At 38.7% G+C, this 19,503-nt stretch overlaps 1 protein-coding gene across 1 annotated transcript in view; it reads right to left on the reverse strand.

The window, feature by feature from the left end:
• Positions 1-17,487, reverse strand: part of PDE11A (phosphodiesterase 11A) — a 404,325-nt gene extending 386,838 nt beyond the window's left edge. Inside the window, exon 1 of the mRNA XM_045033997.1 lies at positions 16,140-17,487. Coding sequence (XP_044889932.1) covers positions 16,140-16,348 — 209 coding nt within the window. The 5' untranslated portion in view covers positions 16,349-17,487. The remainder of the gene's footprint in view (positions 1-16,139) is intronic.
• Positions 17,488-19,503: the final 2,016 nt, after the last annotated feature.

Consider the following 19,503-nt stretch of genomic DNA (forward strand, 5'->3'; position numbering starts at 1 on the left):
CTTGTTTAGTGCTGATGAACTCCTTTAACTTTTTTTTTTTTTTTCAGTCTAGAGTTTGTCTGGGAAACTATCTCTCCTTCTGTTCTGAATGATAACCTTACTGGGTAAAATATTCTTAGTTGCAAGTTTTTTCCTCTCAGCATTTTGAATACATCATGCTACTACTCCCTTCTGGCCTAAAAAGTTTATGCTGAAAAAAATCAGCTGATAGTTTTATGAGGTTTCCCTTATATGTAACTGTTTTTCTTTTCTTTTGCTGCTTTTAAAATTCTGTTTATCAGCACTTGTCTCCATTTTAATTATTTTGTGTCTTGGTGTGGACCTCCTTGGGTTCATCTTGTTAGGGGCCCTCTGTGCTTCTTGAATCTGGATGTTTGTTTCCTTCCCCAGGTTAGGGAAGTTTTCAGCTATTATTTCTTCAAATAAGTTTTCTACTCCTTTCTCTCTCCTCCTTTTGCAATCCCTATAATGTGAATGTTATTATTCTTGATGATGTTGCAGAGGTTTTTTAACCTATTCTCCTTTTTTATTATTCTTTTGCCTTTTTGCTATTCAGCTTAGTGGCTTTCCATCACCCTGTCTTCCAGATGGCTGATAGTTCCTTTGCCTCCTCTAATCTGCTCTTGATTCCCTCCGATGCATTTTTTTAATCTCAATTATTGAATTCTCAGCTCTGACTGCTTCTTTTATGTTTTAAACATCTTTGTTGAAGTTGAAGTTCCTGGAGTTAAGCCACTGATTTTCAAACCCAGATATCATGGGGATTTGTCTTCCAGTTCAAGTCCTCTGTGCCAGGAGTGCCTGGTGTGGAGTCTGATCCTCGCACATCTCTGTGTTTGTGATGTCTCACCTATTGTGTGCTGGGGGTTTAGTTTCCAATTGTGTTTCCACTCCTCTTAACCTTTTTGATGTGGCCTTCTCTCTATGATTAGCTGTGGAAGGTCTGTTCTGCCAATCTTCAGGTTGTTTTCAGAGTTATTTGCATAGATATAGCTGTTATCTCAGTGTATTCATGGGATGAGGTGAGCTCAGGATCTTCTCACTCTGCCATTTTCCTAAAACTCCCTGGGTTTGACTTTTTAAGATTCCACACATAATTGATATTAAACAGTATTTTTTCCTGTAACTTATTTCATTCAGCATAATGCCTTGAAGGTTCATCTAAGCTTTTGCAAATGGCAGGATTTCCTTCTTTCTCATGGCTGAATATTCCAATGTATACATTTACCACAATCTTCTTTCTCTATTCATCTGATGATAAACACTTAGGTTGTTAACCAGTATTATTGTGGATAATGCTGCAGTGAACGTGGGGGGCAGATATCTCTTCCAGATCCTATTTCATTTCCTTTGGATACATACCAAGAGATGAGATTACTAGATCATCTGGTAGTTCTATTTTTAATCTTTGAGGAATCTCCACACTGTTTTCCATAATGGCTGCACCAATTTATACTTCTACCACCAATGCACAAGTGTTTCCTGTTCTCCACACCTTTGCCAACACTTGTTATTTCTTGTCTTTTTTGATGATACCAATTCTAACAGGCATGAGGTGATATCTCACTGTGGTTTTCACTTGCATGTCCCTGATAATTAGTGACGTTGAACACCTTTTCATGTACCTGTTGTCCATTTATATGCCTTCTTTGGGAAAATGTCTATTCAGTTCCTCTGCCCATTTTTTTATTTGGGTTGTTTGCTTTTTCACTACTGAGTTGCATCAGTTCTTTATAGATTTTGAATATCAATCCCTGCCCATTGTGTGCTGGGGTTTAGTTCCCAATTGTGTGCATATAACTTACAAAGACTTTCAGATATATAATTTACAAATATTTTCTTCCATTACATAGGTTGCTGTTCATTTTGTTGACTGTTTCTTTTGCTGTGCAGGAGCTTTTTAGTTTGACGCAGTCCCACTTAATGATTATTGTTCTTGTTGTTTGTGCTTTTGGTGTCATATCCAGAAGATCATTACAAAGATCAATGCCAAGAAGATTTTTCCTGGAGCACCTGGGTGGCTCAGTCGGTTAGGCGTCCGACATCGGCTCAGGTCATGATCTCACGGTTTGTGGGTTCAAGCCCCGCATTGGGCTCTGTGCTGACAGCTCAGAGCCTGGAGACTACTTCAGATCATGTGTCTCCCTCTCTCTCTGCTCCTCCCCCACTCATGCTTGCTCTCCCTCTCTCTCTCTCTTTCTCTCTCTCTCTCAAAAATAAATAAAGCTTTAAAAAAATTTTTAAAAATAAGATGTTTTCTTCTAGGAGTTTTATAATTTCAAGACTTAAATTTAATTAAGTCTTTTACCCATTTCAAGTTAATTTTTATAAGTGGTTTAATATAGGAATCCAATTTCATTCTGCTACTTATTATTCTTATGTAACCAGTAAAACAAATAGCAATATTATATCCCCAAATAAGTCACAAATATTACTTAACTGATCTGACTTAGGGAAATTTTATTTCTAATTCTTAAATAATGTTAAAGCCAAACCTTCTTTTTTTTTTTAAATGTTTATTTATTTTTGAAGGAGAGAGAGACAGTGTGAGTGGGGTAGGGGCAGAGAGGGAGGGAGACACAGAATCCAAAGCAGGCTCCAGGCTCTAAGCTGTCAGCACAGAGCCCGACGCGGGGCTCGAACTCACAAACCGCGAGATTGTGACCTGAACCGAAGTCGGCTGCTCAACCGACTGAGCCACCCAGGCGCCCCAAAGCCAAACCTTCTATGCAGCTTTTAATCTTTGACAATATCTATAATAAGAGATATATTTGTAGTAAGTTTTAATATTATTTGGTTTTTTTTTTTAATATATGAAATTTATTGTCAAATTGGTTTCCATACAACACCCAGTGCTCATCCCAAAAGGTGCCCTCCTCAATACCCATCACCCACCCTCTCCTCCCTCCCACCCCCTATCAACCCTCAGTTTGTTCTCAGTTTTTAACAGTCTCTTATGCTTTGGCTCTCTCTCACTCTAACCTCTTTTTTTTTTTTTTCCTTCCCCTCCCCCATGGGTTCCTGTTAAGTTTCTCAGGATCCACATAAGAGTGAAACCATATGGTATCTGTCTTTCTCTGTATGGCTTATTTCACTTAGCATCACACTCTCCAGTTCCATCCTCGTTGCTACAAAAGGCCATATTTCATTTTTTCTCATTGCCACGTAGTATTCCATTGTGTATATAAACCACAATTTCTTTATCCATTCATCAGTTGATGGACATTTAGGCTCTTTCCATAATTTGGCTATTGTTGAGAGTGCTGCTATGAACATTGGGGTACAAGTGCCCCTATGCATCAGTACTCCTGTATCCCTTGGGTAAATTCCTAGCAGTGCTATTGCTGGGTCATAGGGTAGGTCTATTCTTAATTTTCTGAGGAACCTCCACACTGCTTTCCAGAGCGGCTGCACCAATTTGCATTCCCACCAACAGTGCGAGAGGGTTCCCGTTTCTCCACATCCTCTCCAGCATCTATAGTCTCCTGATTTGTTCATTTTGGCCACTCTGACTGGCGTGAGGTGATATCTGAGTGTGGTTTTGATCTGTATTTCCCTGATAAGCAGCGACGCTGAACATCTTTTCATGTGCCTGTTGGCCATCCGGATGTCTTCTTTAGAGAAGTGTCTATTCATGTTTTCTGCCCATTTCTTCACTGGGTTATTTGTTTTTTGGGTGTGGAGTTTGGTGAGCTCTTTATAGATTTTGGATACTAGCCCTTTGTCCGATATGTCATTTGCAAATATCTTTTCCCATTCCGTTGGTTGCCTTTTAGTTTTGTTGGTTGTTTCCTTTGCTGTGCAGAAGCTTTTTATCTTCATAAGGTCCCAGTAATTCACTTTTGCTTTTAATTCCCTTGCCTTTGGGGATGTGTCGAGTAAGAGATTGCTACGGCTGAGGTCAGAGAGGTCTTTTCCTGCTTTCTCCTCTAAGGTTTTGATGGTTTCCTGCCTCACATTCAGGTCCTTTATCCCTTTTGAGTTTATTTTTGTGAATGGTGTGAGAAAGTGGTCTAGTTTCAACCTTCTGCATGTTGCTGTCCAGTTCTCCCAGCACCATTTGTTAAAGAGACTGTCTTTTTTCCATTGGATGTTCTTTCCTGCTTTGTCAAAGATGAGTTGGCCATACGTTTGTGGGTCTAGTTCTGGGGTTTCTATTCTCTTCCATTGGTCTATGTGTCTGTTTTTGTGCCAATACCATGCTGTCTTGATGATGACAGCTTTGTAGTAGAGGCTAAAGTCTGGGATTGTGATGCCTCCTGCTTTGGTCTTCTTCTTCAAAATTCCTTTGGCTATTCGGGGCCTTTTGTGGTTCCATATGAATTTTAGGATTGCTTGTTCTAGTTTCGAGAAGAATGCTGGTGCAATTTTGATTGGGATTGCATTGAATGTGTAGATAGCTTTGGGTAGTATTGACATTTTGACAATATTTATTCTTCCAATCCATGAGCAGGGAATGTCTTTCCATTTCTTTAAATCTTCAATTACCTTCATAAGCTTTCTATAGTTTTCAGCATACAGATCCTTTACATCTTTGGTTAGATTTATTCCTAGGTATTTTATGCTTCTTGGTGCAATTGTGAATGGGATCAGTTTCTTTATTTGTCTTTCTGTTGCTTCATTGTTAGTGTATAAGAATGCAACTGATTTCTGTACATTGATTTTGTATCCTGCAACTTTGCTGAATTCATGTATCAGTTCTAGCAGACTTTTGGTGGAGTCTATCGGATTTTCCATGTATAATATCATGTCATCTGCAAAAAGCAAAAGCTTGACTTCATCTTTGCCAATTTTGATGCCTTTGATTTCCTTTTGTTGTCTGATTGCTGATGCTAGAACTTCCAACACTATGTTAAACAACAGCGGTGAGAGTGGGCATCCCTGTCGTGTTCCTGATCTCAGGGAAAAAGCTCTCAGTTTTTCCCCGTTGAGGATGATGTTAGCTGTGGGCTTTTCATAAATGGCTTTTATGATCTTTAAGTATGTTCCTTCTATCCCGACTTTCTCAAGGGTTTTTATTAAGAAAGGGTGCTGGATTTTGTCAAAGGCCTTTTCTGCATCGATTGACAGGATCATATGGTTCCTCTCTTTTTTTTTTGTTAATGTGATGTATCACATTGATTGATTTGCGAATGTTGAACCAGCCCTGCATCCCAGGAATGAATCCCACTTGATCATGGTGAATAATTCTTTTTATATGCTGTTGAATTTGATTTGCTATATCTTATTGAGAATTTTTGCATCCATATTCATCAGGGATATTGGCCTGTTGTTCTCTTTTTTTACTGGGTCTCTGTCTGGTTTAGGAATCAAAGTAATACTGGCTTCATAGAATGAGTCTGGAAGTTTTCCTTCCCTTTCTATTTCTTGGAATAGCTTGAGCAGGATAGGTATTATCTCTGCTTTAAACGTCTGGTAGAACTCCCCTGGGAAGCCATCTGGTCCTGGACTCTTATTTGTTGGGAGATTTTTGATAACCGATTCAATTTCTTCGCTGGTTATGGGTCTGTTCAAGCTTTCTATTTCCTCCTGATGGAGTTTTGGAAGAGTGTGGGTGTTCAGGAATTTGTCCATTTCTTCCAGGTTGTCCAATTTGTTGGCATATAATTTTTCATAGTATTCCCTGATAATTGTTTGTATCTCTGAGGAATTGGTTGTCATAATTCCATTTTCATTCATGATTTTATCTATTTGGGTCATCTCCCTTTTCTTTTTGAGAAGCCTGGCTAGAGGTTTGTCAATTTTGTTTATTTTTTCAAAAAACCAACTCTTGGTTTCGTTGATCTGCTCTACAGTTTTTTTAGATTCTATATTTTTTATTTCTGCTCTGATCTTTATTATTTCTCTTCTTCTGCTGGGTTTAGGCTGCCTTTGCTGTTCTGCTTCTATTTCCTTTAGGTGTGCTGTTAGATTTTGTATTTGGGATTTTTCTTGTTTCTTGAGATAGGCCTGGATTGCAATGTATTTTCCTCTCAGGACTGCCTTCGCTGCGTCCCAAAGCGTTTGGATTGTTGTATTTTCATTTTCGTTTGTTTCCATATATTTTTTAATTTCTTCTCTAATTGCCTGGTTGACCCACTCATTCGTTATCACCTCCATGCTTTTGGAGGTTTTCCAGACTTTTTTCTGTGGTTGATTTCAAGCTTCATAGCATTGTGGTCTGAAAGTATGCATGGTATAATTTCAATTCTTGTAAACTTATGAAGGGCTGTTTTGTGACCCAGTATATGATCTATCTTGGAGAATGTTCCATGTGCACTCCAGAAGAAAGTATATTCTGTTGCTTTGGGATGCAGAGTTCTAAATATATCTGTCAAGTCCATCTGATCCAATGTCTCATTCAGGGCCCTTGTTTCTTTATTGACCGTGTGTCTAGATGATCTATCCATTTCTGTAAGTGGGGTGTTAAAGTCCCCTGCAATTACCACATTCTTATCAATAAGGTTGCTTATGTTTATGAGTAATTGTTTTATATATTTGGGGGCTCCGGTATTCGGCGCATAGACATTTATAATTGTTAGCTCTTCCTGATGGATAGACCCTGTAACTATTATATAATGCCCTTCTTCATCTCTTGTTACAGCCTTTAGTTTAAAGTCTAGTTTGTCTGATATAAGTATGGCTACTCCAGCTTTCTTTTGGCTTCCAGTAGCATGATAAATAGTTCTCCATCCCCTCACTCTCAATTTAAAGGTGTCCTCAGGTCTAAAATGAATCTCTTGTAGACAGCAAATAGATGGGTCTTGTTTTTTTATCCATTCTGATACCCTATGTCTTTTGGTTGGCGCATTTAATCCATTTACATTCAGTATTATTATAGAAAGATACGGGTTTAGAGTCATTGTGATGTCTGTTTGTTTTATGCTTGTAATGATGTCTCTGGGACTTTGTCTCACAGGGTCCCCCTTAGGATCTCTTGTAGGGCTGGTTTAGTGGTGACAAATTCCTTCAGTTTTTGTTTGTTTGGGAAGACCTTTATCTCTCCTTCTATTCTAAATGACAGACTTGCTGGATAAAGGATTCTTGGCTGCATATTTTTTTCTGTCTAGCACATTGAAAATCTTGTGCCAATTCTTTCTGGCCTGCCAAGTTTCAAAAGAGAGATCAGTCACGAGTCTTATAGGTCTCCCTTTATATGTGAGGGCACGTTTACCCCTTGCTGCTTTCAGAATTTTCTCTTTATCCTTGTATTTTGCCAGTTTCACTATGATATGTCGTGCAGAAGATCGATTCAAGTTACGTCTGAAGGGAGTTCTCTGTGCCTCTTGGATTTCAATGCCTTTTTCCTTCCCCAGTTCAGGGAAGTTCTCAGCTGTTACTTCTTCTAGTACCCCTTCAGCACCTTTCCCTCTCTCTTCCTCCTCTGGGATACCAATTATGCGTATATTATTTCTTTTTAGTGTATCACTTAGTTCTCTAATTTTCCCCTCATACTCCTGGATTTTTTTATCTCTCTTTTTCTCAGCTTCCTCTTTTTCCATAACTTTATCTTCTACTTCACCTATTCTCTCCTCTGCCTCTTCAATCCGAGCCGTGGTGGTTTCCATTTTGTTATGCATTTCGTTTAAAGCGTTTTTCAGCTCCTCGTGACTGTTCCTTAATCCCTTGATCTCTGTAGCAAGAGATTCTCTGCTGTCCTCTATACTGTTTTCAAGCCCAGCAATTAATTTTATGACTATTGTTCTAAATTCACTTTCTGTTATATTATTTAAATCCTTTTTGATCAGCTCATTAGCTGTTGTTATTTCCTGGAGATTCTTCTGAGGGGAATTCTTCCGCTTGGTCATTTTGGATAGTCCCTGGCATGGTGAGGACCTGCAGGGTGCTTCCCCTGTGCTGTGGTGTATAACTGGAGTTGGTGGGCGGGGCCACAGTCCAACCTGATGTCTGCCCCCAGCCCACCGCTGGGGCCACAGTCAGACTGGTGTGTGCCTTCTCTTCCCCTCTCCTAGGGGCAGGATTCACTGTGGGGTGGCATGGCCCGTCTGGGCTGCTTGCACACTGCCAGGCTTGTGATGCTGGGGATCTGGCATATTAGCTGGGGTGGGTAGGCAAGGTGCACGGGGGCAGGAGGGGCAGGCTTAGCTCGCTTCTCCTTAGGTGATCCACTTCAGGAAGGGCCCTGTGGCAGCGGGAGGGAGTCAGATCCGTTGCCGGAGGTTTGGCTCCGCAGAAGCACAGAGTTAGGTGTTTGCACGGAGCGAGCAAGTTCCCTGGCAGGAACTGGTTCTCTTTGGGATTTTGGCTGGGGGATGGGCGGGGGAGATGGTGCTGGCGAGCGCCTTTGTTCCCCACCAAACTGAGATCTGTCGTCCGGGGGCTCAGCAGCTCTCCCTCCCTTTGTCCTCCAGCCTTCCCGCTTTCCGAGCAGAGCTGTTAACTTAAGACCTCCCAGACGCTATCGAGCTTGCTGTCGGAACACAGTCCGTCAGGCCCCTCCGCTTTTGCCAGCCAGACTCGGGGGCTCTGCTTGGCCTGCGAGCCGCCCCTCCGCCCCGGCTCCCTCCCGCCAGTCCATGGAGCGTGCGCCTCGCCGCCCTCCCTACCCTCTTCCATGGGCCTCTCGTCTGCGCTTGGCTCCGGCGACTCCGTTCTGCTAATCCTCTGGCGGTTTTCTGGGTTATTTAGGCAGGTGTAGGTTGAATCTAAGTGATCAGCAGGACGCGCGGTGAGCCCAGCGTCCTCCTACGCCGCCATCTTCCGAAGAGACTCCCAGTTTTAATATTATTTGTAATCAATGCTAACAAGCAATAAAATTGGCAGCTAGAGAAATAAATGTTAGGTTATAACTAGTCTACAAGCTAGGACTCAAAAGTTGAGTGCTCTTATAATGTGATAATAAAATAATAAAATGACACTATAGGAAGATGTTACTTTAAAAACTAAAGAACCACATTCAAATAATAAATCTAAGTTTCAGACTTATTTATTCAACAGTCTATCAATGAGAAATCCTATTGCAATAAATGCAATTCAACTCTGACACTTATTGCCTGGAATTAAAACTGACTCCAGAGTCCCCAGCAATTCTGCCCTCACTTCAGGCACCAGGTACAAGTTTGGGGTCCCAGGCCACCCAAAATTCTAATCAACTGGCTATAAATTAGAGGGTTCTCAGGATCCTCTCAAGTTTGATAACTTGCTAGAACAATTTTCCAGAACTCAGGAAAACACTATACTTTTAATTACAGGTTTAACATAAAGGATGCAAATCAGGACCAGCAAGATAAAGAGATCCATATAATAAAGTCTGGGAAAGTCTCAAACACAGAGCTTCTGGGTCCTGTCCCTAGAGAATCAAGACTCATCACTCTTCTACGACACTGATATGGTCACCAATCAGGAACCTCAACCAGAGCTTCCAATTAAAGTGTCCAGAGCTTTTATGGGGGTTTTATTATGTAAGAATACCTATTGAGGGGTGCTTAAGTAGCTTGGTCAGTTAAGTGTCCAACTCCTGATTTCATGATCTCATGGTTTGTGGGATTAAGCTCCAGATCAGGCTCCACTCTGACAGTGCAGGGCCTACTTGGGATTCTCTCTCCCTCCCTCTCTCCCATGCTCACACTCTCTCCCTCTCTCTCTTAAAATAAATAAACATTTAAAAAAAAATACCTAGTGAAACATTAGCCATGTGACAGAACTCAATTTGCAGCAACTATCCCCTAACCCTGGAAGTTAGACTGATATCACCTAGCCCAAAGCTCCAACTCTCTAATCACATAGCTGGTCTTTCAAGTTTGGCCACCCCCATCCAGAAACTCTCCAGGAGCCTACCATAAGTCCCCTTATTAGCATAAACTCAGGTGGTGGTCCCAGGGCCCAAACTTGCATAAAAGAAACACTCCTATCACTTGGGAAACTCTACGGTTTTCAGATTCCCATCTAGGAACCTGGAACAAAGACCAGACAAATTCTTTATTATAGAATACCTATTAACCAGTATTTTTGCACAACAAACACAATGATATTGTGTTAAAAACAATTACAATGATGTTTAAAAAGATTCTAAAGCACCCTTGACCAAAGATTAAGTTTTATTCTATTTTGTTTTAATATAAATTTTTATCATTATCTATGTATTTTATATGTATATATGGGTGTTCTCTGAATAAAGATACGCTGAGGTCCTAACCCCTACTACCTCAGAATATGGCTTTGTTTGGAAATACGGTCACTGCAGCTGTGATTAGGTAACTTGAAATGAGGTCATACTGCAGTAGGATGAACTCCCAACCTAATATGATTGGTATCCTTATAAGATAGCCATGTGAAGACAGAGACACACAGGGATCATGAAACGACAGACATTGGAGTTATGCAGCTGTAGACCCAAAACACCAAGATAAATGACAAATTACCAGAAACTAGGAAGAAACAAGGAAGGATTGTCTTACAGGTTTCAGAGAGAGTATGGCCCTGCAAACATTTTGTACTTGTAGCCTTTGGACTTTGTACTTTTGATTTTGTACTTCTAGCCTCCAGAACTGTGAGAACATAAGTTTCTGCTATTTTAAGCCACCCAATTTATGGTACTTTGGTACAGCAGCCCTAAGAAACCAATATAGTCCTCAAGTGTTTACCATATATTCTCCACCCCACTTTATCCTGGTTTGCTTGGAAACCCAAGAGAAGTCTGGGACCAAGGGTTTTGCTAGCTCTCCATCCTACTAAACTGTATTGCTCCCAACATTTCAGAAAGACAAAAAAAAATCTTATTTTCACCAAAAAAGCTGTGAAAACCCTGCATGTGCTAATTTTGTTTTAACCAAACCATTTGAGTATCCACAGGTCCCTTTTCCCAATATTCTAGATAACAAAAATTTCACTGTATCTCACCTATCTGCAGTGTAAGCACCTGACAATTAGCTTTTTTGACTATAATATAAATGCCTGACATTAAACTTTTGTTTACCATGGCATCCACTTCAAAAACATCCAGTTTGAGTAAACACATTGCCAGTTACGTGAGTACATAAAGAGCCAGGGTCCTCCACCCATGAAGTTAACCCCCCTTTTTATTTATTTATTTATTTATTTATTTATTTATTTATTTATTTATTTATTTATTTTTAATTTTTTTTTTCAACGTTTATTTATTTTTGGGACAGAGAGAGACAGAGCATGAACGGGGGAGGGGCAGAGAGAGAGGGAGACACAGAATTGGAAATAGGCTCCAGGCTCTGAGCCATCAGCCCAGAGCCCGATGCGGGGCTCGAACTCACGGACCGGACCGCGAGATCGTGACCTGGCTGAAGTCGGACGCTTAACCGACTGCGCCACCCAGGCGCCCCAACCCCCCTTTTTAGAAAGCTCTGGTAGGCTTAGATAACTGCATTTGAGGACTGCTTGTTTTTCCCTTCCCATGCTTTAATTCCCACCCTTATGTTTTAAATTCACCAATAAAGAGTGAACCTTCAAAACCGTAGGCACCCCACCCTTGACTCCAATAAAAGCAGAACGCTAGACCTGCTCACTAGCTTGCTCTCACTCTGTTTCTCTCACGTGCTCTCTCTCCTCTCAACCTCACTGGGTGGTCCCAGGCATCCAATCCAACCTCCAGGACTTGTGAGTAATAAATCTTGTCTTTTCAAAGTTCCCTGATAGTTGCTGATGAGGTGTGTCTTGCCATCATAATAAGAACCACAAGGCCTGGTCCAGCCACATTACCAACTTTGGCTGGGCTCACTATAAGTAGGGGCTCACTACAAGTAGTATGGGCCCAGGTGAGTGTCCCCAGGCATTTCTAGTCAATAACATCACTATAGATAGGCTAAGACCAACCCAAGACACTATCTTACTAGAAATATTAACACAGGTTAAAATAAGCAAAATCCCTCTTTTGACAAAATTAAGCTATTACATGTGCACTCCAAAAAACATTGTGCACAAAACACCAACTCCTCTCTTTAAGCCCTTCTCCTACAATATAGTCCACAAAGCTCAATCAAATAAGCACAATACAAGCACTATAAAACCCATTAATAAATTTTAAAATACCAAATTCAAATCATGTATGAAGAGTACTCACAGTTGCAATAATCTGTATTTTAAACTTCTCCAAACACCAAAGCCAGACAAAGACACCACAAGAAAACTACAAACCAGTAACTCTTATCACTAATGCAAAAATCCTCAACAAAATACTAGCAAACTAAATCCAACTCACATTAAAAGAATTATACACTATGGCCAAATGGGATTTATCCCAGGAATGCAAGGATGATTCAATATAAGAAAATCAATTACCTTAGCATAACACATTAATAGAGCAAAAGGAAAAAGAATAGATGATTGTTTCAATACCTGCAGAAAAAAAAATTGACAAATTCTAATATTCTTTCATGACATAAACACTCTGTAAACTAAGAATAAAAGATAACTTGCCTAACATGAAAACAGGGATTTTTGGAAACCCCCAGATAATATCATACCCAAGGTGAAAAGCTAAAAACTTTCCCTCTAAGATCAGGAACATTTTTAACAGTTCTACTCAGAATTCCACTAGAAGTCCTAGCCTGAGCAATTAGGGAATAATAAGAAATAACAGCCATCCAAATTGGAAAGGAAGAAGTAAAACCACTTCTATTCACAGATGATATGATTCTAAATATAGAAAATCCCAAAGGAGCCACAAAAATCTATTGGACAAACAAATTCAGCAAAGCAGGGTGCAAGGTCAACATACAAAGGTCAGTTGTGTTTTATATACAAGCAATGAACAATTCAAAAAGAAAATTAAGAAAACAATGTTATTTATAATAGTTTCTAAAATGATAAAATACTTAGGAAAAATTTAACCCAGGAAGTGAAAGACTCATACACTGAAAATTACAAAACATTGCTTAAAGAAATGAAAGGAGACCTAAATAAATGGAAAGTCATCCCATGTTCATACATTGGAACATTAGTGTTGCTAAAATGGCAATACCCCCTAAACAATCTATAGACACAATGCAATCTCTATCAAAAATTCCAAAATTTTTGCAGAAATGAGGAAGGTGATCCGCAAATTCACAGAATTGCAAAAGGCCCTGAACAGTTAAAATAATATCAAAAAAGAAAAACACAGCTGGAGGGCTCAACACTTCCTAATTTCAAAACTTACTACAAAACTACAGTAATAAAAACAGAAATAAAAATAGAATTGAATATGCAGCAGCAAGCCCCAACATATATGGCCAGTCTGTTTTTCAACAAGGGTATCAAGACCACTCAACTGGGAAATAATCATCTTTCAAGAAATGGAGTTGGGATAACTAGATAACCACATGAAAAAGAAAGAAATTGAACTATTTCCTCACTATCAAAAATCAAATGAATATGGGTCAACAATCTAAATATAAGAGCCAAAACTATGAAAGTATTTGAAGAATACACAAGGGTAAATCTTTAGTAGGACCTTAGATTTGGTGATAGATTCGTAGATTTGGTACCAAGAAAATACCAACAAAAAATAGATAAATGGACTTTATGCAAATTAAAAACTTCTGTGCATCAAAGGACCTTATCAACCAAATGAAAACAAACTACAGAATAAAAGAAAATATTTGAAAATCTCCTATTCGATGAGGGTTTAGTGTCCAGAATACATAAAGAACTCTTACAAGAAAAAAGACAAACACTTCAAATAAAAAATAGGCAGAGGACATGAATACACATTTTTTCCAAATACACAAATGGCCAACAAGTTGTTAAACAGAAAAATTTCAACTGAGTGAATTTAAGGATCAAATTGGCTTTTATTCAATGATTTATGAATCAGGCAGCATGTAGAAAGGAGTACAAAGGGCGACAGAAAGGGAAAGGTTTTTAAAGGCAGGAAAAGGAAGTCATAACAACAACAAGGAAGAATTATTTCAGGCAAGGTCACCTCCTTTTGGGGAACAAACCAGGTGGATTACCTTACCAGTGCCCACCAGGAAATTCCAGACTAACTGGTTAAGATTACATTCTGGCAAAGGTTGAAACTACAATTAGGTTAGGTACTAAGCCATGGTTTGGTGTCCTGTGCCTACCACAAGTGACTCCATTTTGGGTCTGTGGTTTTCTTTTTAACAAAGCACGTTAACACATGTTCAACATCATCATTCGTTAACAAAATGCAAAGCAAAATTGTGAGATACCACTTCACACCCACTAGGATGGCAATTTTATTTATTTTTTTTCATTTTACTTATTTTTTATAGACAGAGAGAGACAGAGCACAGTGGGGAGGGGTAGAGAGAGATGGAGACTCAGAATCCAAAGCAGGCTCCAGGCTCCAAGCTGTCAGCACAGAGCCCAACGTGGGGCTCGAACTCACAAACCATGAGATCATGACCTGAGCCAAGTTGAAATCTTAACCAACTGAGCCACCCAGGTGCCCCAAGATGGCAATTTTAAAAAGAAAAGAAAAGAACAAGCATTGGAGAGGATATAGAGAAACAGGAATCCTACATTACTGATGGAAGCTACTGTGGAAAACAATTTGGTATTTCCTCAAAAAGTTATAGATTTAACAAATGACCCACCATATACATATACATATACATATACATATACATATCCAAAAGAACTGAAAACAGGGACTCAAACAAATGCTTATTCACAAATATTCATAGCAACACTATCACAATAGGCAAAAGGTGGAAACAATCCAAATGTTCATCAACTGATACATGGATAAACAAATTGTGATATATACATTCAATGGAATATGATTAGCCACAGAAAGGAATGAAGCACTGATACATGCTACAACTTCAATGAACCTTGAAAACATGCCAAGTGAAAGAAGCCAGACACAAGAGCTCATATTTTATGATTTCTTTTTTAAGACTATGCAGAATAGGCAAATCCATACAAATAGGAGGCTATTAGAGGTTGATTAAGGGTAGGAGAAAATGGGGAGTGATTAATGGGTACAGGAGCTCTTCTGGAGTAATGAAAAAGTTTTGAAACTACAAAGAGGTGTTGATTACACAATATTGTGATACCCTAAATGTTACTGACTTGTACACTTTAAAATAGCTAATGTTGGGGCGTCTCGTGACTCAGTCAGTTAAGTGTCTGACTTCGGCTCAGGTCATGATCTCGCAGTTTGTAGGTTTGAGCCCTGCATCTGGCTCACTGCTATCAGCACAGAGCCCACCTTGGATCCTCTGTCTCCCTCTCTCTCTGTCCCTCCCCACTCACGTTCTATCTCTCCCTCTCTCGCAAAAAATAAACAAACATAAATTAATTAATTAAAAGACTAATGTTGGGGCACCTGGGTGGCTCAGTTGGTTGAGGATTTGACTCTTGATGTTGGCTAAGCTCGTGATCCCATGGTCATGGGATTGAGCCTGGGGTCAGGCTCTGTGCTGAGCATGGAGCCTTCTTAAGATTCTCTCTCTCACCTTCTGCCCCTCTCCCTGACTTGTGCAAGCTCTCTCTCTAAAACAAAAACAAATAAATTTTAAAAATGGCTAATGTTATGTGAATTTCACCTCAATAAAAATAATAAAAAGAAACAAAAACATAATAAAATAAAAGCCTTTCCAAATAGTAGTGTTGTACTGATCTGAAATTTGGGCCAGTAAGAAATTGCAAGCCTCCAAGAACAATTCAAAAAAGAGTTACAGTCTATTTCGAGTTATACCCTATTTTTGAGGTGAATGTTAATGATATGTATGTATGTACACATATATCTGGGAATAACAAATTTCTTTGCAAAGATATTATAGTCTTTTCTAACCATTTTTAATTTTAACCCTAAAATGCTTTCTCATGTTAACTGCCATCCACCCACTTTCCACCAACAAAGAAATCACGGAATATACTTTTTCAAACTATTTTATAACATCCTCCCACTACTACAAATAGAAATCACTACTACAAATAGAAAACTACCATTATGCCATTAAAATATGGTTTGATCTTTTTAATTTAGCTCATGCTTTTCAACATGGATGTACTGCATAAAATGAAATACCTTGTATAGGTAAAAACCTGTGTGATCAAAAAGAAACCAGGTATCTAAACACAGATCTTACGATATAAACCAGTATTTCAGTAATATAAACATGATGATTTTATTTTTAATGCAGCAAACTAGAGAATTCTATCAAATCATGTCTTTTCTCTTTGCTACAAAGTTTCTAGTTCTCTGCCACAACTGCCTAGTTTTTCTCTCTGTTTTTGTTAGCATCGGAAAAAGAAAATCCTGGTGCTTGTCCTGTTTTTCGTCCAGGGCCAGAAAGGCCCCAGAGATTTGGACCAGTCTTGTGTTTTCCACCTTTTTCCACTGTGTGGCACTGAGCACATTTCTGAATAAAGATCTTCTCACCTGCTTTAGCATCTCCCCTTCTATCCTGCAATGAAACATTAAACCACACACCAACGTGTGTGTGTGTGTGTGTGTGTGTGTGTGTGTGTGTGTGTGTGTGTATACACACCAGATTTGCAAAACTGGGAAAAAAATTCCACCATTTTAAAATGAATACTAATTATATTAAAAAAAGGTAATTTAAAGTATGCATCCTTTAAAGTCTGACTGCTCAAAACCAAATATACTCTAGCACCTAATTTTATAAAGACATCATCTCATGTAACAGGTTTATTTTAAATTTCTAGCTATAGCTACTTCAGGAACTTATACTATGGTATAAGCCTGGTTTTACTTCAGCCTTCACACAACTATAGTGATTTATGTAGGTCAATTATATTCTATTTTTTCTTTTCACTTCCAAAAAGGGCATGTGCAAAAAATGATGCAAAGCATATATTTCTAATTTGGTATTCCCCTCGTTTAAAAATAAGGACAGAACAAAGTGGAAAGGTGTTTAATTGTGATATTATAAGCACTTATATGCCTGCAATAATAGACAAAACTGTAAAATTAAAAATCATACAGAAAAGAATGAGGCCACAGCAGGCTATATGTAACACATAATTTCTCATTTACTTTACTCTCGGCTATAAACACATCTACCATGTAAGACCAAGCATTATCTCAAAGCAATCAAGTAATATTGAGTTCAGTCAGCATTTGTATGTGTTCAACACCAATGCAGTACAAAATATACAGTTGTAAATAGGGAAGATTTTATTTTATTATACAGTGATACACATACAATAAAATTTGTACAAAGATATTTTGGTTAAAAGTACCCAAAACTTTGTTGCATAACTAAATAAATGCCTCCTCTAACTACAATTATGTAAAAATTGAAATAATTTCAACTTGAAAAAAATATGGAGAGGAGCCAAGATGGCAGAACAGCATGGAAGTTTTTTGTGTGTCTCGCATCCATGAAATACAGCCAGAACAACACTAAACCATCCTACACACCTAGAAAACTGATTGGAGGATTAACACAACAATCGGCACAACCTGAACTACAGAAGTCAGCAGGAATTCACCCCAAAAGAAAGAGCACGAAGAAACGACAGCCAAGGATTTAACCAACACAGATACAAGCAAGATGTCTGAACCAGAATTTAGAATCATGATAAGAATACTAGCTGGAGTCAAAAATAGATTAGAATTCCTTTCTGCAGAGATAAAAGAAGTAAAAATATCCAGAATGAAATTAAAAATGCTATAACTGAGCTGCAATCACGGATGGATGCAGCGGTGGCAAGGATCAATGAGGCAGAACAGAGAATCAGTGATATAGAGGACAAACTTATAGAGAATAATGAAGCAGAAAAAAAGAGGGAGATTAAGGCAGAAGAGCACGATTTAAGTATTAGAGAAATCAGTGACTCATTAAAAAGGAACATCAGAATCATAGGGGTCCCAGAAGAGAAAGAGAAAAAGATAGGGGTAGAAGGGTCATGTGAGCAAATCATAGTGGAAAACTCCTAACCTGGGGAAAGACACAGACATCAAAATCCAGGAAGCACAGAGGACCCCCATTAGATTCAACAAAAACCTACCATCAACAAGGCATATCATAGTCAAATTCACAAAATACTCAGGCAAGGAGAGAATCATGAAAGCAGCAAGGGAAAAAAAGTCCCTAACATACAAGGGAAGACAGTTCAGGTTTGCAGCAGACCTATCCACAGAAACTTGGCAGACCAGAAAGGAGTGGCAGGATATATTCAGTGTGTTGAATCAGAAAAACATGCAGCCGAGAATTCTTTATCCAGCAAGGCTGTCATTCAAAATAGCAGGAGAGATAAAAAGTTTCCCAGACAAACAAAAATTAAAGGAATTTGTGACCACTAAACCAGCCCTACAAGAAATTTTAAGAGGGACTCTCTGAGGGGAGAAAAGATGAAAATACGTATATATAAATAAAAAAATACCAAAAGCAACAACGATTAGAAAGGACCAGAGAATCCACCAGAAACTCTAACTCTACAAGCATCATAATAGCAATAAATTCATATCTTTCAGTACTCACTCTAAACATCAATGGACTCAATGCTCCAATCAAAAGACATAGGGTAACAGAATGGATAAGAAAACAAGATCCATCTATATGCTGTTTACAAGAGACCCACTTTAGACCTAAAGACACCTTCAGATTGAAAATAAGGGGATGGAGAAGCATCTATCATGCTAATGGTCAACAAAAGAAAGCCGGAGTAGCCATACTTACATCAGACAATCTAGACTTTAAAATAAATACTGTATCAAGAGATGCAGAAGGGCATTATATCATAATCAAGGGGTCTATAGACCAAGAAGACCTAACAATTGTAAAATTTATGTGCCAAATGTGGAAGCACCCAAATATATAAATCAATTAATCACAAACATAAAGAAACTCATAGATAGTAATACCATAATAGTAGAAGACTTCAACACCCCACTCACAGCAATGGACAGATCATCTAATCAAAAAGTCAACAAGGAAACAATGACTTTGAATGACACACTGGACCAGATGGACTTAACACATACATTCAGAACATTTCATCCTAAAGCAGCAGAATATACATTCTTCTCCAGTGCACATGGAATGTTCTCCAGAATAGACCATATACTGGGACACACATCAGCCCTAAGTAAGTACAAAAAGATCGAGATCATACCATGCATATTTTCAGACCACAATGCTATGAAACTCGAAATCAACCACAAGAAAAATTTGGAAAGGTAACAAATACTTAGAGACTGAAGAACATCCTACTAAAGAATGAATGGGCTAACCAAGAAGTTAAAGAGGAAATGAAAAAGTATATGGAAGTCAATGAAAATGATAACACCACAACCCAAAACATCTGGGACGCAGCAAAGGAGGTCATAAGAAGAAACTATATAGCAATCCAGGCCTTCCTAAAGAAAGAAGAAAGATCTCAGGTACACAACCTAACCTTACACCTTAAGGATCTGGAAAAAGAACAGCAAATAAAACTCAAAACCAGCAGAAGACAGGAAATAATAAAGATTAGAGCAGAAATTAACACTATCGAAACCAAAAAAAAAAAAAACAGTAGAACAGATCAATGAAACCAGAAGCTGGTTCTTTGGAAGAATTAACAAAATTGATAAACCACTAGCCAGTTTGATCAAAAAGAAAAAGG

Source organism: Felis catus, chromosome C1 (assembly GCF_018350175.1).
Source record: "Felis catus isolate Fca126 chromosome C1, F.catus_Fca126_mat1.0, whole genome shotgun sequence".
Taxonomy (NCBI): Eukaryota; Metazoa; Chordata; class Mammalia; order Carnivora; family Felidae; genus Felis; species Felis catus.